At 40.4% G+C, this 27,103-nt stretch overlaps 1 protein-coding gene across 1 annotated transcript in view; it reads right to left on the bottom strand.

Moving 5' to 3' along the window:
- Positions 1–25,478, bottom strand: part of dnah9l (dynein, axonemal, heavy polypeptide 9 like) — a 39,221-nt gene extending 13,743 nt beyond the window's left edge. The window contains exons 1-55 of the mRNA XM_034137475.1: positions 25,386–25,478; positions 24,885–24,984; positions 24,512–24,723; positions 24,184–24,417; positions 23,825–23,992; positions 23,231–23,347; positions 22,812–22,949; positions 22,407–22,531; positions 22,128–22,323; positions 21,289–21,393; positions 20,976–21,167; positions 19,699–19,899; positions 18,545–18,880; positions 18,377–18,454; positions 18,243–18,298; positions 18,007–18,127; positions 17,731–17,900; positions 17,124–17,346; positions 16,900–17,016; positions 16,598–16,684; positions 16,350–16,508; positions 16,052–16,135; positions 15,800–15,958; positions 15,430–15,552; positions 14,998–15,120; positions 14,595–14,819; positions 13,253–13,471; positions 12,865–13,032; positions 12,518–12,643; positions 12,316–12,423; positions 12,022–12,153; positions 11,782–11,942; positions 11,121–11,277; positions 10,850–10,995; positions 10,634–10,750; positions 10,405–10,543; positions 9,873–9,965; positions 9,512–9,706; positions 9,134–9,211; positions 8,785–8,917; positions 8,133–8,260; positions 7,757–7,905; positions 7,506–7,656; positions 7,215–7,346; positions 6,939–7,112; positions 6,635–6,839; positions 5,930–6,095; positions 5,714–5,816; positions 5,188–5,325; positions 4,933–5,034; positions 4,689–4,850; positions 1,498–1,581; positions 988–1,097; positions 687–849; positions 453–576 (exon numbers count right to left, since the gene is read on the bottom strand). Of these exons, the coding sequence (XP_033993366.1) occupies positions 453–576; positions 687–849; positions 988–1,097; positions 1,498–1,581; positions 4,689–4,850; positions 4,933–5,034; positions 5,188–5,325; positions 5,714–5,816; positions 5,930–6,095; positions 6,635–6,839; positions 6,939–7,112; positions 7,215–7,346; positions 7,506–7,656; positions 7,757–7,905; positions 8,133–8,260; positions 8,785–8,917; positions 9,134–9,211; positions 9,512–9,706; positions 9,873–9,965; positions 10,405–10,543; positions 10,634–10,750; positions 10,850–10,995; positions 11,121–11,277; positions 11,782–11,942; positions 12,022–12,153; positions 12,316–12,423; positions 12,518–12,643; positions 12,865–13,032; positions 13,253–13,471; positions 14,595–14,819; positions 14,998–15,120; positions 15,430–15,552; positions 15,800–15,958; positions 16,052–16,135; positions 16,350–16,508; positions 16,598–16,684; positions 16,900–17,016; positions 17,124–17,346; positions 17,731–17,900; positions 18,007–18,127; positions 18,243–18,298; positions 18,377–18,454; positions 18,545–18,880; positions 19,699–19,899; positions 20,976–21,167; positions 21,289–21,393; positions 22,128–22,323; positions 22,407–22,531; positions 22,812–22,949; positions 23,231–23,347; positions 23,825–23,992; positions 24,184–24,417; positions 24,512–24,723; positions 24,885–24,984; positions 25,386–25,478 (8,005 nt within the window). The remainder of the gene's footprint in view (positions 1–452; positions 577–686; positions 850–987; positions 1,098–1,497; positions 1,582–4,688; positions 4,851–4,932; positions 5,035–5,187; positions 5,326–5,713; positions 5,817–5,929; positions 6,096–6,634; positions 6,840–6,938; positions 7,113–7,214; positions 7,347–7,505; positions 7,657–7,756; positions 7,906–8,132; positions 8,261–8,784; positions 8,918–9,133; positions 9,212–9,511; positions 9,707–9,872; positions 9,966–10,404; positions 10,544–10,633; positions 10,751–10,849; positions 10,996–11,120; positions 11,278–11,781; positions 11,943–12,021; positions 12,154–12,315; positions 12,424–12,517; positions 12,644–12,864; positions 13,033–13,252; positions 13,472–14,594; positions 14,820–14,997; positions 15,121–15,429; positions 15,553–15,799; positions 15,959–16,051; positions 16,136–16,349; positions 16,509–16,597; positions 16,685–16,899; positions 17,017–17,123; positions 17,347–17,730; positions 17,901–18,006; positions 18,128–18,242; positions 18,299–18,376; positions 18,455–18,544; positions 18,881–19,698; positions 19,900–20,975; positions 21,168–21,288; positions 21,394–22,127; positions 22,324–22,406; positions 22,532–22,811; positions 22,950–23,230; positions 23,348–23,824; positions 23,993–24,183; positions 24,418–24,511; positions 24,724–24,884; positions 24,985–25,385) is intronic.
- Between the last annotated feature and the right edge of the window lie 1,625 nt (positions 25,479–27,103).

Below are 27,103 nucleotides of genomic sequence, written 5' to 3'. Positions count from 1 at the left end.
TCAACTTGTGTTCACTTGTATTGCCCACTGACTGTAAAGGTACTGTATGCTAGCGGCTAAAGCTCAAAAGGTCATACAAAATACACTTGTGTTTATTTGGACAATATGTGTAATACAATAAAAAAGTGAATTAGAATCAGTCGGTTTAACGTGGGGAATGAATCATCATTATCCCTGCACCACTCTATTAAGGAAAAAATATAATTCAATGACACATTTTGACAAGGTTTCTGGTTCCACCCCCTTTCCCTTACATATATCCAACCTGTGTATTACTTGTTTTCGTACATTGCTAAAAAAAAAAAATTGGGCTGGAGCCATTTTTAACATGTATATGCCGATGATGGTATTCCCTAAAAGAAAGTATGCTCACTTTAGCTTTTAACACACTGAAGCAAGACTTCTTTGCTCATCAACATAAAAGGAGTTTAGCACAGTCCGTGTAACCGAACCTGAGGCCAGCATATCGTTGATGAGCACCAGGAAGCGTTCGTCTGGAATCTGGGCGTCTGTATGCAGGAACACTGTCCCAATGTTCTTCACCCCCACCTTTATATACAATGCTGCTATATCACTCTGGAGATCCGGGACAAAGAACATGTAAATATGTCGTGCTACAGGTTTACTTACATTAAGTCATATCAAACAGTGGAGTTACATTGTGTATCTTTTGTGCATATGTTTACCTTGAGGTCATTAATTCCATAACCTTTACGAAGAGTGATTTGGAAAACTTCCAGTGAGCTGAGGAAAGCAGCCAGCCGACAAAGACTCTGCTTCCCGCTGCCCCCGACCCCCACCAGCAGGGCGTTACCATAAGGGGCCTCCAGGATACGACTGATGCGACACCTGAGCACAAACAACAGAATTAATTGTGTGTGTAAGATCTGTGGTTTACATATGTGCTAATCTGTGTAAATCCATCCTGGTGCATGTTCTTGTGTGATACCAATTATTCATGCAAATGTCTCTGCGTGTGTGACTTACACATGCTGGATGGCTTCTTCAAACAGTACCAGGTCCATAACGGCATTCAGCTCATTATAATGCTCCAAAGCATCAGCCAGCGTCTTCTGGAGTTTCTCCCAGTCTGAAGCCTGACAAGACGGGCAAATAAACAAAAGTAACTCTCGAGTGAGGGCAGCAGTGTCAAAGTGACTACTTCCAGATACGTAATTAAATGAAGTTCCTATCAAGACTTGAGTTGATTAACTTCCAATTCCAACCCCACACAGAAAAGAAAGGTAATTAGTTTTGCTAATGACAGTGCATTCATTCTCATTTATCTTCTGACAGATTAGACATGACAGGAGAATATGTGCCATAAGGTTTTTCAATATGTGAGCGACTATAGTCTGCATACTAAATTGATCAAAGTCAAAAACAATTAAACTTACATATTTTATTACCATGGTTAATAAAGAATAAATGGATGCTTGATGGGAGCAACATTGTGTATAAATCGGAAGCTAGCTTGTGTGTGTGAACGTGTCGAACCTGATGGTAGCGCGGCTCTCCCACTCCCAGAGCAAAGTGACAGTACACCAAAGGCTGGTGGATGAAGATGGACTCGTCTAATCCCTGGAGGAAAGGGGCAGACACAGATATATGAAAAAGGCAAGGCAATACCGAACAGGCCACAGTTAAACTGCCCACATGGCTATAAAATAAAAAAGTATTTTTAACTATGCAGTACAATACTAAAGATTGCCTAGAAACAGAATCTGTGTTTTTCATATTTTTGGATCTGGGGGTGTTGCTGTGTTTCTTTGATTAAAGGTATTTTAATTGATGGTGGGTGGTGAATACAATTTATTACATTTACAGGATGTTCTTGTTTTTCTAAACATTATTCACCCATGTCACAGAAAATCCATCTTCCCAAACACACACATTTGACCACAGAAGATGTAAATGTACAATTATTGACAATATAAACCATAAAAGAAACATAACATATAGAAAAATGTGTTGAGAAATAATACAAAACAAAGAAAAAGAATACCAAAATAAAGAAATACAAATGCTATTCAGAGATTACTGTAAAGGGTTACTGGAAAAGTAATTCAAGGAAGCCACACTTAAATGTACTCTGTTGTAATGTCAAGCAAAGGATATTGCTTTATTTTCTGTTATTAAGATTTGTATTACATTTTTCACATTTTATACATAAATGCAGAACAAACATCAGACTCACACACACATGCCTACATACACCTGCGCACACATTCATATATACATCAACGCAAAGCATGTAGATACACATTTACAACAAATACATCATATACACGCACATGTACATGTACACATATAGAAATATACTTCCTGTCCCTCCCTAGGATAGTGCACCTTTGATATACAGTAGGCCAAGAAGATGTGCCACACTCCATTACATTTGCTTGGGACATTATTTACCCTGGCGATCATCATTTCAAAGGCCGCAGTCTCTGTCATGAGTTTAAGCCATTCTGTAAACTCTGGCTTATGTGGGCTCTTCCAGTTGCGCAGGATAAGCCTGGCAGCTACAATAAAACCTGTTAAAGTCAGTCTAAGTTCTGCTTTAGTAAGGCCTAGCGGCACAAGAGATTTGTCCCCCAGCAAACAGAACTGTGGCGATTCTGGTAGAGGTTTTCTGAGCCACCCTTCAAGGTTGTTTAATACAAAGGCAGTACCCTTGGGCAATCCCATAGAGCATGAAGAAATGTGCCCATTTCTCCATTTCTCTATTACATTTCCAACGTGTATTGTCCTGAGCCATTTTAAACAATTTCAGGGATGTAAAATAATATCTATGCACAATTTTATAATGGATAAACTTGCTTCACGTATCCCTTGTAGCCCAACCTACATTCGAGACTATATCCTGCCATAGATCCTCCCTAATCTCACTACCAAGATCTTTTTGCCATATCTTTCTCAGGGCTTCACATAGTCTAATTTGAATATGTGAAAATTTTCTATAGAATAGTGAGGCAGAGTGTAGAGTATGGGGAGAATTTAGAAACTCTTGAATCTTATTCTCTTCTTCCTCATCCCTTGTCAGTCCAAATAACGAACCAACGTTGCTCCTCAGCTGTAGATATTTCCAGAAATCCCCTTTATCAGTCAAGTGAAATCGTTTCTTAAGGTCCTCAAATGACATAAACAAGCGGTCTCTGTAGAGATCATTGACAACATGTATCCCTTTCGCCAACCATGTATGCCATAAAAATACCCTGTTCCCTATACAGATTGAGGGGTTGTTCCATATGGAGGAGTACATTTGTTTGTATTGTGAGATGCCCAACATCCTGTGTGCCCATGCCCAATGGGAATGTTGTAAAATCAGATGTCCTCACTCTGCCTGTTTTGCTGCGTTTTTCTGGGATAACAGTTCAACGACCTTAGCCAGTGCTGCAAGTGCCCCCTCCATCATCACCCACCCAGGGTTAAACCTAAAATTGGGCCAGTGTCTTGCTATTTTATTCATTTAAAATGCTATGTTGTATAATTCCGTATTAGGGAGGCCCAGTCCACCACTATCTCTTGGGGCAAAGAGGTTTTTCAGAGCAATTCTGGGCTTTTTTCCATTCCATAAACATTCCCTAATCAGCTGATTATATTGTTTGAAGATTCCGTCAGAGATGGTTACCGTTATCATTATATACATATAATTAAATTGTGGGGCAACCACCATCTTAATAATCTTAATTTTCCCCAATAAAGTGAGATTTATCAATTTCCATTTTTCCAAATTTGCCTTAATTTTTCATATTAATAGAGATGATATCTTCTAGCCCTGAACACAACCTGATGCCAAGATATTTAATTCCAACTGGGATCCACTTAAAATTGAATGTTGACACCGCTGATAGGTTGCATCCAGTTGATATGGGGATACATTCAGATTTCTGCCAATTTATCTTATAGCCTGATATTTTCGAAAAGGATTCAATTGTAGATAGAACATTAGGGATTGACGAAATAGGATCCTTGATAAGTAATAAAATATCGTCCGCATAGAGGAACATGTTGTGTTCCCTTTCCCCCTGTAAAACTCCTCTTATACTAATTTCTTCCCTGATTGCGGCGGCCAGGGGTTCCAGAAATAAAGTAAACAGCAGAGGACTGAGAGGATCTCCTTGTTTGGTCCCACGTGTTAGTTTAAAGAATTTCGATATCACCCCATTAGTTGTTACTGCTGCCCTTGGGTCTGAATAAATTACATTTATCCATTTGATAAAACCTTCTCCAAATCCAAATATTTTGCCTTTTGGGCATCCAGGGAGAAGGCAGCTATTGGCGTGCTTTCATCCCGATTACGCTGCATAAGGTGTAACAATCGTCTGATGTTGTCTGTGGATGATCTTCCCTTAATGAATCCTACCTGGTCTGAGTGTGGGGAGGTCATAAGAGTGTAAGTGTGGCAGAATGTTTTCCAGCCTCTTAGCAAGAACCTTCGTCAGAATTTTGCAATCCACATGAATCAAACTAATAGGCCTATAGCTTCCTGGTTCAGTGGGGTCTTTATCCTTTTGAATAATTATAGAAATCAGAGATTCATAGGATATTGCTTTATTAAACAATAAAGGGTTTCTGATTGTCTGACTGGTAATGGAGTGTAATTTTACGTTTACGTAGGGTCATATTGTTCATTTCTCAATGTCTTCAAAGAAAAAGGCGTTGCTGTTATGTTCCCTCTTTCTTACCTCGAAATATCTCTTGCCAGTGTCCAGCAGGATTTTGGTGAAGAGTTCCACATCTTTCTCTTCCATCAGTTTGTCGGAGTAGACCCTGGAGCTCTCATGCAGCCACAGGTTCACCAGGTCTGTGGGGTAACGGATACTCTCCGGCAGGGCAAACAGGATACCCTACACACCAACATACATGGAATCAATAATCACATGATTCAGAAACACACATGTCCTTCTCTTCATCTGAATAACTGCATACCTGGAAAATGTTAGACAGGTCTCGCAGGTTGAAGATGTAGTGGAAGCGTATCGCTGTGGGGAGGAAGTTCTGGCTGATTTTTTGGTGCAGACAGATAGCTGCCTGGATGAGCAGATCCAAAAGATGGATGGTTGTATAAGTGGGTGGATAGATATTGGAACAGAAAAACAGATGGTCATTACTTTGGATAGAGTGGTACACTGATAGACCAATAATGGTTTTAATGTAGATAAATGCAGCATACTATAGGTGTACCTGCATGAGGGTCCCCACTGAGCGAGAGACCCCGTAGCTGAATCCTCCCTGCAGGAAATGAGCTGACAGGATGCTGGAGAAGATGGTGGCTAATCCATCAGCACTGGGAAAATGTACTGCAAACACTGAGAAATGCCTCTGAAAGGTGTAAAGAGAGATTTGAAAATGACTTGCCACCACTATGACTGGCATGAATTCAACATTTAAAAAAAAAAAAATTCCTCCAACTACTTTTTAAATGTAACTATTAATTAGATAATTTTATCATCAGTTATTAGCTTTTTAGAACATGCTTACATCACCCTCATTTTTATAGATTGTTTATCTTTTCTTTTTTAACTTAATTGCGTCTTCCTTTCACGGCTGATTAAACCCATTATGTGTTCATTTGCACGTGATAAATTACTTGGTAAAAATGCTTAAAAATCTAATTAAGTACAGTAATTGCAGTAGAAAGAGCAATGGTGATAATAGTTTTTTGTTCATACAGTATGTGTGTGTGTGTGTGTGTGTGTGTGTGACATGCCTGTAGTCGGGGGTTGATAGAGAAACTCCCTGATGTTGGGTTCATACAGGTGATGTACTGGCAGTTATGTATTTCCTTTAGGACCAGGCGTTGTCTGTCATACCTACAAAAGGTGTAGTACAACTATTTACTGCACAGTATGCTCTTACATACGGATGTGAATGTGTATCTTTCCTATACATTCATGTAAAACTGTGTGTTTCCTGTCTGTCTTACCAGTGGTTGTAGTCGAGGTGCTGTCGTATGAGTGTGTGCGGCTGGACGGTCCCATAAACATCCACCTCTGGCATGTTGAGGTCGTCTATGAAGTAGATGAGTCTCTTAGCGGTGGGGGGAGCAAATTTACGACCAGCTTTCTTCTCCAGGGGTTTCTCCAGGACACCTGAGGTCCATATAATGCAGAAGACAGTTGATGAAAAAACCTGTGGGCTGTGCTCGCAGCAAATGACTCATGAGTAATGTATTTCAAAATGCAGTCTGCAGCAGAAATAGATAATTAAAAAAACAAGAATAAATCATGTTTAATAAATCAAGTGTAATGAGTCAAGCTTATATTCTAATGAATGCAATGTAATTCAAGCAGTATTAAAGGGCAAACGCAGTATGGTATTACAATGAGATTTCAAAACGCTGTTACAGTATATTCGGCAAGGTCAGAAGCTTATTTATATTAACTTACTTACTTTTCACTTATATATAATACATCTTACCTAAGTAAAGAAAAGTACACATATAAAATATATTTGAAACAGAGCAAGGGCATTTAAAAAATATATTCTACTTGAAAAAACAATTTCCTTTTACAGGAATAATTTAGATACATCACTGTACTTTTCGAAACCCCCACTGTGCCATGAAAGTGTGTAAAGTCAATTTATTCTTAGTAAGCACACAACTCCAGTTTCCTTCTGTGATCCTTACGCTGCAGCATGGCCGATGTGGTGTAGTAGTTGAAGGGGACTTTAGCCACTATGAAGTCCTCCTTCAGCTTGGCCACTTTGTCTGACACCAGGGTGGTTTTACCCACTCCTGCGTTGCCCACTAACATGATAGGTTTTCCTCTGTGGAGCAGCAGGTCCATGAAGTAGGTCAGACAAAGGGTTTCTGGAGTGTGGACCAACACAGTCTGAAACACACATACGAAGCAGGACCTTAATGAAAGAACTGTTCAATTAAGTATGAGCATAGTGTAAAGTAATTCTGTTCTTTGTACACAACTCATTACCTGTAATGGTACCTCAGGCTCTAGCTCAAAGGGCAACATCTTCTCGCTCCAAGGGGTAAACTTTTTTGTCTCAGAGTCAATGAAATAGTCGAAGACAGTGCCCTGGGAAGGAAACTTCACTGCCCTCATCTCTTTAGACCACCAGCGGCTGAATTCTGCACGGTAGTCATTCAGCTGGTTGTTGGGAAAATATCATAATGTGACATATTAATCTGAATTTAAATAGTGCAATAAAAAAGAATAAGCTTTTCAAGAGAGCATTTAGTCACCACACACATGGTCCTGGAAGAGGGCCCCTCCAAAGGCCCAGACACAAGCGAAGACAAAGTAGATCTCATAAAGTTCTCGCGGTGAGTCAGGAGGAGTGTTGTCCTCTGTCAGCAGGCAGTCCAACAAGGAACACAGTGTCTGATTGGCCAACACACATACATCTGATTGGTCAATACATCGTAACACATTGCCCTTTTTGACAATATGCAAAAACACAACATCTGGCTAAAAAGACAGGATGTAAATGTTTGTGTGACAGTATAGGTGAGATACACAATGAGCATGGTGTGTTCTCACCTGCACCATGCTGCTCTCTGGTATGGGAGTGATGGTTTTCAGGTTGCAGCGCACTTGTTCCAGGCAGTACGGCACATACTTATCGAACAGAATGGTTAAGTTGGCTCGCTCTGATTGGGCCTGTCTGGTGTCTATCCAGCTTGTCACATACCTGGATATACAGCAAAGACATCAGGTGTACAATTTCAGTAAAGCAAGGGAATAAGAAGCCCATGATTTCATAAGTGTGTTTTTGCTTTTGCGTGGCTTACGAGCTCCAGCCAAGATCTTGAGGGTTGACAAAGAGTATTCCTGCCCTGGAGACAGTAGCTGGAGTTGCTGCCTTCAGATGAGAAATCTCAAACAGTAGACGCATCGAGGAAGATAAACTGATCCTCTCATTACTGGCAAGAGTCAGAACCTGGAAAAAGTAGAGGAACATGAGGTTGTGTTCAGCTTAAGCATTACTGTAAGTCAAATATATAAAGCAGCCGAAATATGCGAACAGCACTGACAAAAAAGAATGTTAAAATTGTTAATCCAGGGCTTTCTGGATGAGGATGAAAGCCTATTACATCTTTGCATGAAGGACAACATTCTGCATTATAAGAATGTAAAAAATACAAGAGAACAAAGGTGCACTCTGACCTTATTGTCATCCATGACTGTGTTGAGTGACTCAATCCACATAGGGTCAATATCCCCATCCAGAACAATCCATTTGGGTCCATCATGGCCCACTGAGGTGAGCTCTCTCATGGTAGAGGAGAACAGACCTAAAGCAAAGAGTCAAATAAACAGTGGCATATCAATACCAACACTATTACTATTACAAGGGTGGCTGTGGCTCAGTGGATAGAGTGCTGGACTTCGAATCAGAGGGTAGCAAGTTCGAGTCCCGCTGCAGTCAGCATGTCGTTCTGTCCCTGGGCAAGACACTTCACCCCAAATTGCTCCTGTGGGGATTGTCCACAGTACTGAATGTATGTAAGTCACTTTGGATAAAAGCGTCTAACAAATGACATGTAATATTACATGGTCCTATACAATTATCAAAGTTGTACAAAAACAGACTCATGTAATGCAATCATAGTCATTTATTCCACATCAAAATGATATAAACCAGAGCTAACTCTGAACCAGAAAATGTACTTTGACAAATTCTAATTAATTCTGTGAGTAGGCTTTTGAATAAATTATGGTTTTGACACCGAAAATAACTAATTCTTGACAGTGACCCACAAGCTGGAGAAAAACACTGGCTCCCTTGAACAGTGTGTTCAATTCTCAAGCCCCTCACCGTCTTTCCACTCTCTGGTCGCAGGGTGCAGGTATCCGAACAACTCGTCTGTGGTCACAGCTTTCGGGTTGATATCATTCCAAACCGTCTTCATCTTCATGTTTGCATACGTTCTATGGAGAGTCTTCAAGATCTGTGCATTTCACAAAATCAAATCCCTTATTGTTTACTAGATGTGTATGAAAACAGGGAAATTCAACTCTTCCTTGACTTAAGCTTGGGGAGATCTGTGAAATATGTTTTCTGGTACAAGCTTAAAAGCCATCATTTACAAAATCGGCTTATAAAATAAATGTGCAAATCCTATCTTGTATGTGTTAATGGATACAGCGTATATCGAAAAGTTAACCTGGCTCTTTCCGGTTCCTGGTCCACCTACTACAAACACAGAGTGTCTGACCGCCAGCAGCTCCTCCAGCTGGGTCACCTGTAGACACAAACAGTGAATCATAATGGATTATGATATAAATACTATTTTAAAGAATGACAGACCTATGTATATACTGTATATGAATTCATTTGTATATTTGTGTTCCCAATGAAACAAAGTACTGTGCATCTTCAAAAGAAAGTAAAAACTTGCAATTTAGAACTATTAACAAATAACTGTAAACATAGTGATGAACTGAGTTTTATTGACCAAAGCAACATATATGTTTATTCACATTGCAGGCAATACTGAAACAGAGGCATTTCTTCCCCAGAGCACGGCATAGTTATGGAGCACCTTAAGTATGAAGTTCTCCTCCGGCTGCAGGCGCAGTTCACTGACTGACTGGCGCACAGCGTTCTCCAGCTCGGGGTCTCTTTTCCGGGGCACGTCCAGCTGAGGGAACAGGTCACTGATGAGCCCGAGGAATATCGGCACGTCACTGGTCACTATCTTAGGCAGGTTGAAGTCCCTCAGCGCCCGCATCAGCACCTGGGCAGGAAATGACAGTGTGGATGAAGGAATGTAAATGCAATTATGAACTCAAGATTTGCCAAAACCACAAGCCACATGAATGCACAAATTGTCCCCGTATCAACTACCTGTGAGATCAGTGAGAAAATTAGCATTAATCATTGACAGCATCATTGATGCGTACCTGTTCCTCAGGTCTGCTGCGTTCCTCTCTCTTCAGAGACCCAGCCACAACCAGGACTGATTTGATAGCTCTCAAACCCCAATCATAATGATCCTAACAGAAAAAGGAAAAACATAACTGATCAAGCAGTGAAAGCAAGTACTATACTGTGTCAAGTATCTTTTATCTTCCGGTACAGTAGATGACTTTCAAAGCAGACCAAAGTCATCAACTTTATCAGTCGTAATGATCAGTGCAAAGACAACACATGTTAAACGCAAGAATGGTCAGAGTGCATTCAGAAGCTCTGTTATTTGTTTTCCAATATGTTAACCATGTGCAGCAGAGTGGAAAACAATTTGAATAAGAGTTACAATACTCAGTTCACTATATTTAAGCGGAACACCTCCTAAATTAAAATTACAATGTTATTTCCATAGCCTAGGAAAGTTCAATCAAAAATATTGAGAATGAGCTACTCATGAGAAATAACCTTTATGATTTTTTAAGATGCTTTCTAGTTCTGCTTTTAGTATACAGTGGTGTAATGTACCTGTTTGGACAGCAGCTCCTTACAAAGAGTGTAGAGGCTGATGAACTTTCTTGCCAGCAGACGAGCGTCTATGAAGCCTTCAGTAACCAACATGATCTCACAGATCAGCTCAAAGTCTGGGATCACCATGGCACAGGGCCTGGACAGTGAACGAAACTCATTTTAGTAATCTTTGACATTTGTGATCTTGATATCTTGCAATACTCTCTCCTCAGTTTAAATATCAGACCTGAATAGAGCTTTGAGATTCTCTGGGAGCTCGGCCCTGCCAGCATAACCAGGGTTCAGAGTGATGAAGATCCCCACTGTTGACTTCAGTTCAATCTCTTCTCCCAGGAAATGGAACCTAAATACACACAGAAACAATTAGAGATGAGTCTGCAGAGGAATGTCAGCCTGGATCAGAAGACAAATTAATTTGTACAAGTACAGCTTTCGTATCTACCTTTGCTTCTTGTTGCGTACAGCATCCTGTATAGTCTTAACCTGCACAGCTACCACAGACAGCACCTCCACTGAGATCCTGTTGAACTCATCAAAGCACCCCCACACCCCAGTCTGAGCCAGACCTTTGTAAATGTTTCCTATGGACTGAAGACATGTGGCGGAGACAAAGTGAGTTAGTTCAGGGGTGGATTTATTATAATTGGCATAATGAATAGAGTAAATAAGACATAAATAGACACTACGGATAACATCTGCGCAGTCGATGCTACCTTGTAGTCCATCTGTTCTGAGCAGTTGAACACATAGACCATGATGCCCAGGGAACGTCCCAGATCTTTAGTGGTCTCCGTCTTACCGGTGCCTGCTGGGCCTGAGGGGGCACCGCTCATAGTCAGATGGAGGGACTGGGTCAGTGTTATGTAACACCTAACAGAGGCAGAGTAGAGATTTGAAATTATAACAATATTGACACGGTTAGTTACTCTGATCCACACTTTTCCAAAGTGGACTGAAGTATAAAAATATGGTATGATATACAATGTGGTCAGATATAAGACTTCAAAGCTACTTTATTTTGCCCTTTTTTGATTATAGGACATCGAAAAAACACTATTGTTTTCATCTTTAGACCCAGATTAACACCATTTTTTTAATATGAGTTACCTTCTTTCAACCATTGTACAGTTTTTAAGTTGTTAGGGAAGCTTCCTGGATCCTTATCCTTCGTGGGACCCCCCTCTCTCTCTGAGTCTGAATGATATTGGGCAATGTAAATAACATTCACTTCCTCTACTAATGTCTGTCTTCACCGCCTATTAAACAGAGGTCCCACGGCACCTTTCTCTTTCCAATACACTTTGCACATTCTTTAATGATGTGTACAATCTGTGTGCTTGTGCATCAGTGTGACATATAGTACTACAGGTGTACCTGTCAGTTAGAGGAGTGATGACCAGTCTGTTAGTGTTCCCTAGGTATTCATAGCTGAACTGGAACTGGGCGTCACAGATGTTGATGTAGCAGTGTCTGGTTTCGTCATCCCAGCGGTGGCGTAACTGGGACAACCAAGCAAAGGCCTGGCCGGTTGTCACCTACAAGACACATAGAGTTACACCAACATCATTTTGTTGTGCTTTTATTCAGCAGATAAGTGTTTCACTTCAGCCTTACCTTCTGAGTTATGAGATTAGCCACCACGTCTCGAGCATGGACATCAATAGTGCAGACGGTCATAATTTTCTGTCTGTCCCCAGGAGTTACATCTCCAAGCAGCATGTGGATCAGTGAGTTCAACTGTGTGATCTAAAAACAAAAAATGATCACAGAACACAACACATTTGGAATGAAATGTGAAAAACAAACAATTTAAATGTGTATCTAGAAAAAGATCTGCAGATTAATCAATTATCAAAAGATTAGTTAGTTGCAGCTCTACCTAACAATATGTTGAATGTATAGCACTACCTGTTTCCTGTTGTAGTCTTTGAGAGCTGTCTCAAATCCCTCCTCCACTCTCTCAAAGGCAATGCCCACGTCTGTGGCCCACCACACCTGACTACCAGTCAACCCTACCTGTGAATGCAGAGAAAATCAGAGACAGACAACAAGATGATTTTGGTGTTCATAAATGTAAAGTTGTATTTCTACAGTGAGTGCATTACCAGACCTGTGCAGGGTAGTCGAACATCCACTGGTCTCTGGGTTTGTCCTCATAGGCGGCTACAGCCTCCTGGATCTCCTTTCTGACCGTGCAGCGCATGGTGCTCTCTAAGGCACTCAGCCAACACTCTGCCTGAAGAAGGAGACAAAATGTTACATACATTGAAATACAAATAGAATGATATACTATATAATGATTGGAAAAGGCACAACATGATTACACATAGCAACTGTTTGCACACACGATAAAGTACATACTGTGCATATTATAAACAAGAGAGAACTGTTAATATAGCAGTGAGGGAGTGTTCATCTATTTTGCACACACAGAAATCTAATTCTGTTGTTCAATACCTGTCCTTCGCAGACACATGGCTCAACGAATGGAACATATTCTCCCTCTCGGCTGAACATCCCTATAGCAACTGCCTCCCCGTCTTCCTCTCCTCCTCCACCTCCATCTGAGTCCTTAAAGCGAAGATCTGCTATGTTGTCAAACAGCTTCAGCAAGTGTCTAGTGACCTGAGGAATAAAACACACACATATAATACAGTTCATTCCTTATTTTCAAGGTTATGTTGTCAACAAGTCGTTATCTCTTGACTGGATTTAAGTCTTTCAACCTTATGCTTATTATCATTGTCCACAAATCAAATAACTGGATGGAAGAAAAATATTGAACTGATACAATTAGCTGAACCTTTAAGTATTTGGAAAACATGATCAGATTGTGATCAGTCACCTGTTTGGGCTGTGTCCCCTTGGAGACAATCTCCAGCAGGTCTGAGGCAGAGACAAAGTAAAATCTGGGGAAAGTGAGTCTCTTTGTCTCCAGGTACTCGGCCAGGGCCTTCTCACACACAGACAGCCTCTGCTGCAACGTCTCCAAGTTCTCCAGGAAGCCAGGCTGGTTAGTCACCTCTACCATATTACTGTTCTGCACCACCTCAGTCATCAAGGTCTGGGGAGGGAAAGAAGCCAAGTCAGAGAAAAAGAACATTTCACACACCATTAGGATGTGGTGAGGTGGATGCATGTCTTATGTATTATGTGTTAGCTCAAGTGGTAGAAGAAGTATTCAGATGCTTTACTCAAGTAACAGCAGCAATAACAGTCTGTGAGAAAACTCCACTACAAGTAAAAGTATTGCATTCTAAACCTTACATAAGTTAATCTACATAATGTAAGACATGTGTTTATAGCGTGGCAGTCGTTTGAGAAACACCCATCTCTAAAAAGTAAACTTTTCCTGAGCTAAAAAAAGGTCTAAAAGTTTGTTTAGCTAGGTGGGAAACATTAATTCTTTCTACATCTCTGAGTAAATCTGGAAAAAAATAAGCTTTTTCACAGGAAAGGCAGTACAAATATATACAATATTTGCCTCTGACATGTAGTGGAGTTCAAGCACTGTATATAGTTGCATAAAAGGGAAAAACTCAAGTGAATTACAAATAGGGATGCCAGCGATTATTCGATTTTTCGAATATTCGTTACAGTCTCCATAATCGAAAATTATTTTTAAAATTCGATTTTATTTATATATTTTTTTATTATTATTTATGTTTTTCTTTTTTTTCCTGGCTTAGTTTCAACCAAAATATAGACTAATGCTAATAATAGTAATAGTATTAATAATTGTAAATGGCCATTGGTCACACCACCAGTTTGTTTTACTGTAAACTTGGAGGAAGCCGCAGGCTGCGCAGAGTGCAGACTGCTGCTGCCTGCTGCAGCCCCCCCCCCCCCTTCTCCGTCACACGTGCGATTGATTTATTGGCGATATACAGAACAGTGAGAACAACACAACTAAAGATGAACAAAGAAGAGTTCCTCGTGGAACTACTTCGAACTGACAAGTGCAAATGAAGTAAAATACAAGCTCTGCAAAAATAAAAAATAAATTTCTCTCCCGCGGGGGGTGGGGGGGAATGGGCGCGAGGCGGCGAATAATCGATTAATATTCGCCAGGGCTGTCCGATTTTCGAATTTGATCATGGTCAGTTTCTGGCATCCCTAATTACAAGTATCTCCAAATTGTACTTAAGTGCAGTACTTGAGTAGATGTACTTCCCCCCTCTGGTTACCTGGAAGTCGGAGTGAATTCCCTGGAAGCGCTCAGCATCGTTGGCCAGCTGGCAGCGGATGTCGTGGCTGTTGGTGAAGATGCTGTTGAGGTGGGCCCATGTGCGTTGGACGGACATCCAGGCGGAGATGACGAGGTCGGCCACCATCAGCTTCTTCTGCCATCCGCTCACCTCCGCCTGGAAATACTCCACGTACTTACTCATCAGGATGTTCTGCAGCTGGACCTGAAGAGAAAGAAAAGGAGTGGCTTTACATCATGATCTGTAAGAATCTTCTACAATGACAGAAAGCACTACAGAAGCCAAAGCATGATAATCTATATGTAGCAAGGTTCAGCATTAAACCACTGAAATAAAGTAGATATCACATACTTGTGAGAATCAGCACAGTTCTCACGCTCACCTGGTTGTCCTCCAGTGTTTCTATCAGATTCTCATCGGCTTTGAGCAGAGGAGTTCCTGTGCTGCTGTGAGTCTCGTAAGACAACGACATGACACTCCACGTCTGGGTTATCTCGGCCAAAACCTGAGGAAATGTAGCAGTGCTGCAGTAAGACCAACATTAAACATTTAATGATGTTACTAAATATGCTATGCATCTTATTTCTGAATAAGTATGTGTCATTTGAGCTTATTTGTCCATTGTGAGCCTGCATTATAATTAATTTACAGTATTTATTTTTTTAAGAATATGGTAAAAGTGACGATTTATGATAAGGGTACTTCTTTGCCAAGTGATCTGATTTTGAACTTTGAAATGCAGTATAACCATTACAGCTACTACATTGACATACAGGACACTATTCTACAACTGAATGCTATCTTTGATACTCACTTTCTCAATAGCCATTTCCTTCACAGCCTTGTCCACTATGTTTTTGACCTCGTCCTCCACACGGTGAAGCTGTAATTCCAAAAGGTCCCCCAGGGTGGTGCCTTCCCCCATCACAAACCTGACCTGAGAATGAAAAGGGATACACAGCAGCCATGAGAGCGATCAGATTTCAGATACGGATAATTGGGCTCACTGAGCTGTGCAGGTCATTACAGGCCTAGACGTTGAATGAATGTTGAGCATGTAAAGAGTAGATTATAAGAGAACATAACTCAACTCAATAGCATGGTAATTATCAAAGTGAAGAACTTTATTAATGATGAAATATTATAGAATAGGATTGTTTGAGACTTAGTAGATAGTGTCATACCCCTGTGGTGTTCATAAGCTGTTGCCAGTGTCTCTCTCTGACAGCGGAGTTTTGCAGCTCGTTGACAGCTCTCAGAGAGGTCAACAGGTTCTTTACAGTCGACTCCAGACCTATGTAGACGTCCCATGCCCTCACCTCCTTATCCAGCATCTTCATCTCCTTATATATACAGAAATAGTCAATACGTGTGAGAGTGATATACTATTTTGCTTTACTGGGTAAACCATTTTTGGCCATGAAAGCATGTTATACTTTGGCAAATCGCCTGAGCTCCATGTCCATCTGCTCGACGTTGATCTCCTTCCATGGAGTCTTGGTCCAATCTTCTATACTGGTCTGGCACAGAGAAGGAGAATGGAAATATTTGATCTGAGAAAATACATTTCGCCCGACACCCCTACAGACTTAAAGGTCAGCTATAGATAAGGAATACTCAGCAGGTGGGTAAGTGCAGTGTCGAAACGTCAAAGGCTAAGCCTCACTGCGCAGGCCATTCCGTCTCGTGAAAATACCAACATACGGTATTTGTTTTGAGCTTATAAACATTTACCTTCACAAAGATGACCATGTCCCAAACTGCTTTGACCAGTATGATGTCAGAGCGACACTGGCGCAGTTGCTTGTAGTCTGGGAAGCTGACCTCAAACAGATCAGCTGTGTCCTGCAGCTTCTTCATTTCTGCCTCCATCACTGCTACTCCTCGATTAGACTGGAGACAGAGGTGCTTTGAGGCTTGAAATTGTATTGTTTGTTAGATTTTATTTAATTATACACTCAAAGGCACTACTAAGGGCTCACCTTATCAATTAGTTTATATTGCTCCTCCACATCGATCCTAAAGATGGACTCGGTACGAAACTGTTCTCTGAAATCATGCTGCTTCACCTGAATAAAAAAAAAAAGCCTGTCCATTAAGGATTCATTGCATATCTGTCTCCATCTCACCATCTATAAAGGTGCAAACTGGGGGGGGGGGGGTGGAGTCAGCCATATATAATGCAGGAAAGAAAGGTTTATATGTCAGATATTGAGCTCTTTGTAGGGGGCATACAACACTGACATCCTACCCCACACACACACACACACACACACAGCCTCACCTCAAACCGGACACACTTCCTGCGAATAACTGAAACTTCATTGGATTGTAGTGGCGCCACTTCATGTTTAACCGTGAATGCAATTTTCTTCAGACTATTCCACTTCTCGGGCAGCTCCTGTGTTTTACGGTAATAAAAGGAAGAATGTAATGTAATGATATACTGTATGTAACATATCTGCCAGCACTCATGGAAAAGTGTGTATTTTGTGCATCGGTACACACTTCTAGCTGCGTGTAGACGCTCTCTGGCAGCTGCTGTCCGTAGGTCTTAAGGAGCTCCGCAGTGGATTTGAGAGGTTTGAAGTGCTGATCGTTGCTGATCTGCCTGTCTCGTATGGCCATGAGGTGTCCCATGATGTCCACCAGGCCTGCATAGTCGCCATCTGACACCTTTTCAGAAAGACCACTGGCCGTGTCCTGGACAAAGGAGGATAATTCTCTCACGCTGTGGGAAAGAGAGAAAGGAGGATAATGTTAGGGTACACATCCTTAGTTTAAGAGTTAAAACAGATTGCTTTTAGTAAGGGTTTTGATATTGTGGGCCTATAACCACAACCAGAAAACACATTTGCATATTAGGGCCATTGTAGGTAACAAAAAATTAAACTACAGTGCCAGGGAAGGTTATATTCAGATAACTTTTGATATCCAAGTTGGAAATGTATAACAAAACCTACAATTTTTAACCTCAAATATGGTGTTGCACATTTATAATTTCTTTAAAAACTCACCATCTCTTTTCTACATTTTGAAGCATTTCTTATCTCTTTGTGTATTTTTTGTCTATTTAGAATACATACAGTATGTGTGTGTGCTTGTGCATGCTAACCTCTGGTTCACGTGGTTCAGCAGGTGCTCCTTGAACATCCAGCTCCATCTCTTGATGACATTCATCAGTGTGTGCTTGAAGGGTCTGATATCTAGCTGTAGCCAGCCACAAAACACCCTCCTGTCCTCCATCTTGCTCACTCGTACATACAGAGACTCAAACAGGTTGATCTGCAATGAAGAATGATGCGGCGACTCAGAGACATTGATCAAAGAAAAAAAAGACTAAAGTCAATCCTGAATAAAGGCTTTTAGAAGTGAAAAATATGAGGCACACCTGTTCTTTGAAGTTGTCGAGGGTGGGTGGATTCTTTTTCAGCTCGTAGTCAGCATACAGCTCCGCTTCCTCTGTACTTAACACATGGCCATAAAGTAGGAACTGCCTCATGAATTCAGACCTGTGATAAAAGGCAAAGAAAGGATTCCTTTAGAATATTTTTTTGTTATACCAACCTGATATACCAACCTGTATATCAGATAAAGAAATGTGATAAAGATTAACAAACACCTGACCTGTCATCTGTCCAGAGGTAGCGGTAGCTGGCAAAGGATCCCTGATATTCTCTGACCTGAAAGGCAACACTATCTTTAAAACTGTGAGCCTGAAAGCATCATATACGTCTCCATATGTTGACAGGTAATCTTACCTTAGCAATAGCTACGCGTGCCCGTGAGCGGATAGCATGGCACATCTCTGACAAATCCTCCATTTCATTTATATCGCACTACAAGATGAGGAAGCAGTTTAGGATAGTACAGGGTGTGTGGATATATTTTATCTTCCCTATAAACCTATAATCCAATCTGTACAGCACCTGATAGTTATCCAGCTGTTTATGCTTGGCCACTCTGGGAATGAAGGACGCCATGTTGGTGATGTTGGCCACCATCTTATCCACAATGTCATAGAAGTTACCGCTTTGGCTGAAGTCCAGCGAGGGGTCGAAGGTCATCTCGTTGCTGTTGAGTACCAGCTGGACCTCGAACAGCGGTGTGATACGCTGGGATGCGTCTGTGTTGTCCATGAGGTACTGCAGGGAGCAGCACACGGCACTGGAGAAGCCTGTCAGGATCATCCGGTCCACATAGTCTGTGTAGCTCTGCCACTCACTGCTGCTCAGGTCTGCCACACCCAGCAGAGACTCGCTCTCCTGGAGGGGAGGGGAAAAGTGGGGTTAAAATAATACTTTACCCTCAAAATGATCTTTTGTTATTACATTCCTCATCCTGTCTTACATGTGTGATAGAAATGTTTCTTGCATGTTCCATGTTGAACAAAGAATACAAAAATAAGAAAAGTCTTAAAGGGCCCCTATTATACTCTTTTTCATCACTATATTATAGTTCTCAGTTATATACAAAACATGTCTCTGAAGTCCCCACGCCCCTCTGAGAGATATTATTTGGTTAAAAAGAACACAGTGGTGCTCTGGGAGGAGATTCAGGTGAGGGGGGGGGTTACCTTGGTTGGTTATTGGCTAATAGTTACACAAGCCAAAAAATCGTTATGACATCATAAAGTGGCCAAAATCTGATCAGCTCAATTTCAGACAGGTTTTTATATAAATGGATCAGGACAGAAAGAGAAGGAATCTTTTTTCCTGAAACTTTCAGAATCTCTTTACACAGAGGGGACACATGTTTATGTATAAAAGACATAAAAAAGTGGATTTTGCACAATAGGTGACATTTCATTAATAATGTAAAAAGGGGCTGCATTTAACAACTAAAAATATTCAAGTACAAATTTGTTTCAAATGTTACTTGAACATTGCTCTTGTGAAATTAGCCGCATTTACTTTCTCCATTTTGGATCTGTGGACGCATGCAAGAAACCTTTTCTTATATTTCTTGTATTCCTTTAAGAAGGAAACCAGGTTGATCTGATAATGTACAGTAAGAATACGAGAGAGATATATCAAGTAAAAGCCTTTCTCTAAAGCATCAAGAGTAAGGTGAGAGAATATACCTGCAGCAGAGTGTGTATTTCCTCCCCTGTACTGGTGATGAGAGTGTGCTGTTTGGAAACACTCTCTTCAATGTCAGAGAAGATGAGGAGAGTGGATCCACGGCTCTTTCTGGTGATGAAGGCACGGTGGCTGAATTTCCCCATAAGGGCCTGGATGGCTTCCACATTAGCTTTACTCGTCTGGACACGACTGGAAATGCTCTGGCGACAGCAAATAGAGAAACTATTACAACCGGTAATTCAATTCCCTTTGGATGACAGCTGCATGTTGCTTTTCTCTTTTAGGAGTGTTCGCCATAAAGAGGAAAGCTGGCTTGAATGCCTGGATTCATGCTACGTTGGCAGGCAACATTTATGCAGCAGCTTTTCATATTTTTATTGAAAAACACGATCTAAATGAAACCACTACTTTATATATGTCAGCAGAATCATGTGGAGAAGATGCTTCGAAAAATGTCCACATGAGTATTGAAAAATAACTCAACACGCATATAGAGCTGCTCGATTATGGCAAAAATCATAATCTCGATTATTTGGGTCAATAATTGATATCACGATTATTAAAAACGATTATCCATTTATTGAAAAAAAAAAATGTGAACAGTATGTTTTTAACAGTTGATTACCCTGAACTTTAAGTATAATTCAACTGAAAAAACAAAAAAAAACAAATAAAAAAATTTAAAATTAAAACAAAATTAATTATCGTTTTATTTCGATTATGTTGTTTTCATAATCGTTGCAAGCCAAAATCGTAATTGCGATTAAAATACGATTAATTGAGCAGCCCTACAGTACACGCATATGTATATGTGTATATGTGTGTGTGTGTTTAAGTAGATACATGTGTACATGTATAGATATGTCATTTCAAACAACCCCTATGTATTTTTTCATTATAATTTTACAAATGTTGTTCTGTATTTAATTTGCCATTTTCGGGTCACTAAAGAGATATGATTTGCAAAACTGTACTTTTAATATAATGTGAACCCAAATAAAGAATAATACAAAAATTAATAAAAAAAACTCACCAGTGCCCTTTTTATATCACCATGCTCTTTGTTTTTCTTTGTCGGTTTGCTTGTCTGTTTGACTACAGATACAAATACTGGGCCAGGGAAGAACCCATTTAATTGTATTCCAAATGTGAGATGTACCAACGCATTATTTTTCATTTATGTAAACAACATTTGAAAGAGATATAAGAAGTGCCCTTCTACAGTAGTTAACATAGTCAAAATACTTCTCTACCATTCAAAAGAAACGTTCAGTACCTTGACCAGGTCTCGTGTGATCTGGATATAGTCCCACAGGTCGTCTTGAGCCCAGCTCAGCTCCTGGAGGGCCGGCTCCAGCTGACGTCTTGTCCCATCCATCTCATCTTTCACTAACCCCAGCTCCACCGCCAGGATGGTGCTGTGCAGCTTGTTGTACCACTGGGTCACCAAAGTCAGTGTCTGTGTGTACTACAGGATACAATGTGGCGTTAAGCCTTAAACTTATTTACACCCCGTTTCACAGGCCACATAGCTGACAAATATAGCGGTTTGATACTTATACAATGCGACACTAGCAATTTATTCCCACCATGTAGAGTCTCTCCCGTTTGGAGTAGAGATGGAGAGCTGCTTTGGGAATGTTTTCGTTCTTCAGCATACCCAGATACTTCACCTCCCTTAACACTGATGTCAACTGGGGACAGGCGCAGAGAGAGGGTGAGAAATGTAACAATCAAATTGATTAATCCATGTAGCAATTACTTGTATTGTTTACTTTAACTGTGAAAGCAAAACATTGAAACAAATAAGATAAACATCTTATAGTGGAAATCTCATTAACATTGGAACGAAGCGCACAAATGTTTTAAATTAGATAAATGCTCACAGTACATCTGATTAGTTGTTTATGCCGGAATTAAAGTGCCTACTTCTGACAACGCTGGTAAAAGAAATGATTGCTGCGGCTCTTTCTGCTTCGCCTTGTTTCATTATTTGATGTTGAGTGGGTTTGGGATTTGTTTTTTATCTGATCAGGTGCTGTGGAAAATTCAGCTTTTTTGTAGACAAATATAAAGTATATAAAATATTTTATAATTTGAGGACAGGCTAAATCAATATCATATTGCGGAAATCAGTGACATGTTGAAGCAGAAAATAGTATAAACTGTATATCAAAAATAATCAAACCTCTTATTTGTGGCTTAATCGTTAACTTAACATGTTAATCATGGAATGACTTGCATAGTCTAATGATTAATATGCATTTTCCATTATACATTCCTGTATGTAACATCCATACTAGGAGTTAGCAGGGACGACTTGAGGCACACTGCTGCACCAATTCCACTCAGGGCAAATCCCTTTATACTTAGTTATACAATTAAATTGTATTCATATTTGGTGATTGCCACAAATCGTTGTGCTTACTGCAGTACTGAAGTTGACCTGAAACAGGCCTGTGTCAGCGTCCAGTGTGAGCAGGGGGTCCTTCAGGTGGGTTTCACAGATTTCCTGGAGGCCCTCAGTCCACTCTGAGAACAGCTCCTCATCATGCTGGTCCAAAACCTCCAGAACATGCTGACACTTTTGGAGGACGTCGTCTGCTTCAGCTGACCCCAGAGGCCTGGAAGATATACAGAATATAGTAAACTCAACAACAGATCTGCTGTGAACGTTGTAACATGATAGAATGGTGTCTATCCGTACACATTGGCCAGCTCGCTGAGGTTGCTCCTGTTGGTGAGGATGCGAATCCGAAGCTCCTGGGACCATTTGAGGTTCCCGGCCACATACGGCATATTCTTCCCCAAGACAATACAGCCTGACCGCAGCTAAAAACACAAAGGCTGAATTAGCTTGGCTGATAATGGAGTCATTCATTACTTTAAATAACATTTTTTTCAAATTAGTTTGTGGCACACATTTAAATTACAATACAATAGGTTTCTTACCAAATTGAGACATCTACGGTTGAGACAGACTATTACGGCATAGTTTAGTGACGCTGTAATCAGATCCTATGGCTGTATTTTTGTATATTCAAAAGTAGGTGTGCCATTCTTGGAATTTCTAAATCTTTGAGAATATTTATTTCCTTTTAATCTCTCTTACCCCATCTCTGTGTTTATCCAGTATACACTGGCAGTAGTCTACTTCCTGGTGAAACATATCCAACAACACATTGTAGTTGGGAGAGAACAGCTGGTGGATCATGGGCCTCTCAAGCAGGGTGCTGAAAATCTTCAACAACTAGATTGGACACAACAAAAACAACAAGACATTTTTAGAAAACTTTAGGTAGAACGACCATTGGACCATTCCTGGCTGTTAGTCTAAGCCACAATCAAGTTTAAATTCCAATTTATAAATATACGCTTCTCAGCTGATTAAAAGGATAACAGTTTTCTAACATCTAACAACACAGATCCTAAAAAGATGTAACGTATCAACACCTTGTCGACAAATGACTTAGAGATATATAAATACAGTAATGGGCTTTTTTGATGAGTGAGATTTCACAGACACATTACCTTAAAGGTTGACGTCAGGTTTTTGGAGTGCTGGAAGGCCAGCTTAAGGACAGTTCCAAGCCTCTGGTCAAAGTCCCTGTTCTGCTCCATGAAGCGCCTGTAGTGATGCACAAAGTCCTGGACACAAGATGGCATTAGACAGGAAACACTGGATATTTTATCAAACCTATTCCTCATTTAACAGCTTTGAGTCCACCTATTGAACTTTATCCCATTGTCAGTGCATTAAAACATATTTCAGAACAGAGATCAATTTCTGATTCAGTTCCACATTTAATTGGCTCAGTTATATTGGAAGCTTGTATAAAATAGCTTTCAAATATCCAGTAGATTAAATAAAATAATTCACTGACTAATAATGACGGCTGTCACAGATTTTTGGCGTGTTGCTTGGCAACCACTTTGCTTTGCTATTTTTCAATTAGTGTACTGCTGGGCAGAAAAATAACATCTAATTTTTATTTTTATTTATTCGGCTGTGCCTGTCAGTGCCACTTATAAATTGCTGTGATTCACAGGCCTTTGGGGCTTATTGATTTACATAGCAGTGTGATATCAAAGACAAGTCTAACAAACAATTTCACTGAGCCTCACATCATTACTATAGTCCAGGGGGTCGTATTTGCTCTCTCTGAGGGCCCTCCAGCGGTCATGAAACTCGTCGCTCATGCTGAAGACCATCTCGCTCAGGACTTTCCCTCTGGATCCACCCAGTTCAACCTTCTCCAGTTTCAGAAAGTCCAGCGCTGTTGCAAAAAGTTCCTACAAAGAAAATATATATCATAATTAGAAAAAAAACTCTCTGTAGGGTACACAAATACATCGAAAAATTATCTATAGCAGTTAAGCAGAGTGGTGTCTTCTAGAGGTCATGGTCATATTCTTAGAAATAATAGCCTGATGTGCACATGTTTAACTGTTCCAATGAAACCAACACAAACTAAGACGTGCACCTCGATCATAAGCAGCCTCTCCATGATGCGGTCCGACCGCTGAAACACAAGCGCAGCCGGAAAGACCCACAGCTTGACGAACTGGCTGTGTCTGTAGTACTGGGGGATGCGCTGGCGGTGAGTGTGAAACAACTTCTTGAAGGTGCGCAGAACTAAGATGGTTATCTGGACTCTCTCCACCCCTTCCTCCAACTCCATCTTAAACAGCTCTTCAGGGATAAGGTAGGCAATGGCCTGGATTCAGACACACAACCATATTAAGAATCTCATTGATATATATCATGTCCCCCTCTCTCCCACACATACACATAGAGATGCATCATTGTACCTTTTCGATGATCAGGTTGCAGAACTCCTGCAGGAGGACCACCATTCGTTGTGGAGTGCAGTAGTATTGAGAATGGCTCCAGATGAGACAGAGTGTGTGGAAAAGAGGAGGCAGTAGAGCGTCTACCTGTGGGATACTCCTCTCCTCCAAGCTGCTGATCAGTCTCCTCAGAGGACGCAGATACAGATCTATGTCCTCTGCTTCCAGCACCGCTATGAAAATCACACACAGAAATAGTGATTGATAACTTAAACCTAGAAGAAGGCAAGTTAAAAATATTGCTTCTAATTTGTTTCTTCATAAAAACATAAGGAGAGGTTGGGATGGGAGTAAATTATTTAGCACTGATGAAGGATGAGTATTGCTGATTTACCCTCATCGACCTTAATGCAGATCTCGTTGAAGGAGGAGTAGTAACTGCTATTGACTCTTCTAAGGATCTCCATGATGTGCTCTGTTTTAGGACTCTGGATCTGAAAATGGGGAAATGGTAGCAGGGTGTTCACTCCGTGGCAACTTTATTTGATACACCTGTACAATGTATTTCATTTCAATACAACACCTCTTCCATAAATGCTACTTCTATAGAGTTCAAAATGTAACTTTTTTGGTGACATATTGGGACTTTGTAAATAATGTATGAATTTGTAACTGGAATCATTAGTGGAGTTATTGCTATGTCACGCAAATCAATTCAACCCGGCTGACATTTAATAGATCTGGCATTTCAAACTGTGGAAAATCTGGTATTTAGGAATCTAATATCTCAGTCTATGAATTTAACACAAATCTACTGGTGCCCTAAGGACCGTAGCTACAGATAACAAGTTGAACTGACTGCCCCCCACCCACTTTCACAGAAACAGTGTCATACTTGTGACTGGATGCCCAGCAGGTTTTCCCTTTGAGTGGTCCAAAACTGGAGCTCCACGTTGGGGCCTGGGTGGTCTCCTCGGAGCAGCAGCATACCAGAGTCTTTCTTCAGGACGGTCCATATCTGTCCAGACCACTGAACTATCAGAGTTTCTATAGAGTATAACAAGCCACGGTCCAATGGCCAACCAGTGGGGCTGAGGGAGACAGAGAGGGGTGTGGGTAAATATGGCAATATGGGCTCCAGATGAGAGAAAGTAAAGTAAGTAAACTACAAATGGGACTAAAATATAGTTCCAGTAACATGTAAATGGCATCATAGTCTTTTTAGGGTAAGGTGTTTTTTTGTAAGTTTGACACAAACAGGGTTTACTGGAACTATACGGTAATGTCTTGTTTGTGAATCAGCAACTTACTCATTTATGATGATGACCTACAAATAGTAGCAGCACACAAAACTCACAGAAGGTCGCAAGTCCAGTTGAAAGAGTGCTAATTCAGCACCACGGACAGCGCCATTGATTTATCAATTTGCAGGGCTCTAGATTCGAACTTGCACAAACCTCAGTCAGATAAAGCATCAATGATTTATACAGACCAAACATATTCAGCCAAACAACCCCTTTGCCACTCTCTCGGCATTCTCTCTGTAATGAGGGGACTGAGGGGGTTTATACAATGCAAAAACCAGTAGAAATAGCCTAATGCGTGCCTCTTCACAAGTTTACATGTTACTTCCAAAAAAGCTACATGAGAAATTGATGAATTTTAAAATTGTTCTCATCCTGATGACATTATGAGAGCTAATGCTAGCATACAAATCCTTTATTCAACCAGATAATAGTCTCATTGTTGTATGATGGTTACAACAATAAACAGAAACCATACAGGCAGAGAAGGACAACTGCCACACACTAGTACAAATTAATGAGTACAATAGCCAGCTTATATGCAATACAAAAACAGTTATAAAGGACAAAACAAACAGATTTAAAACAAAAAACTATTTCAGTTAAAAAATTGAGATCTATCATATCAATGCTCTCACATATGTCTCATCTCTTATCATGCAACACAATTTTGACATTACTCATTTACCCTCCTATCTCGTAGTTTGCCTAATTCTGCTCTCATCTTTGACATCAACGTCTGTGTAGAGTAGTTTAAGTTTTCAAACCAGGTCCACAATCCAACACTTACAGTGTTTTGAACTTTTGAAGATAATACTTATTCAATTACATCTCCCTGTTCCATTGGATAGTACTCTCAATAGACTCCATACGTGTATATTGGTAACTATCAAAAGTAAACAAAGATGGCACCTGGAAATTACAGATTTTTTTTGTACAACCGGAAAAAGACAGAGGGGAGAGAGAGGTTGACGCCCAGTAAGTGAGTTAACTGGGAACCCACCTGGAAACAGTTCTCAGTTTTATGTTTGCTTATCATGGCAGTTTTTCTTGTTGTAAAAATGTCTTGAAACTTATAAATATAAAAAAACAATAAGCTCTATGTACGTTTTTTATTTTTTATTATATATTTATTTTTTATTGTGTTACTGACATGCAAGACAAGCAGGAAGTGTGTCACATCCGGGTGCTTGTTGAACAGAGTTGAGAGCATGGATGTGGTTGAGATGCAAAAGGAGCATTTAATGAATCTTGGAAACGCGGTGAGTGTTGTCAAATTACCTGTGTTACGCAAAACAATTTAACTCGA

This window comes from Trematomus bernacchii, unplaced genomic scaffold (assembly GCF_902827165.1).
Source record: "Trematomus bernacchii unplaced genomic scaffold, fTreBer1.1, whole genome shotgun sequence".
Taxonomy (NCBI): Eukaryota; Metazoa; Chordata; class Actinopteri; order Perciformes; family Nototheniidae; genus Trematomus; species Trematomus bernacchii.
The sequence above is the reverse complement of the archived record's forward strand: the minus strand, read 5'-3'. Positions and strand labels throughout refer to the sequence as shown.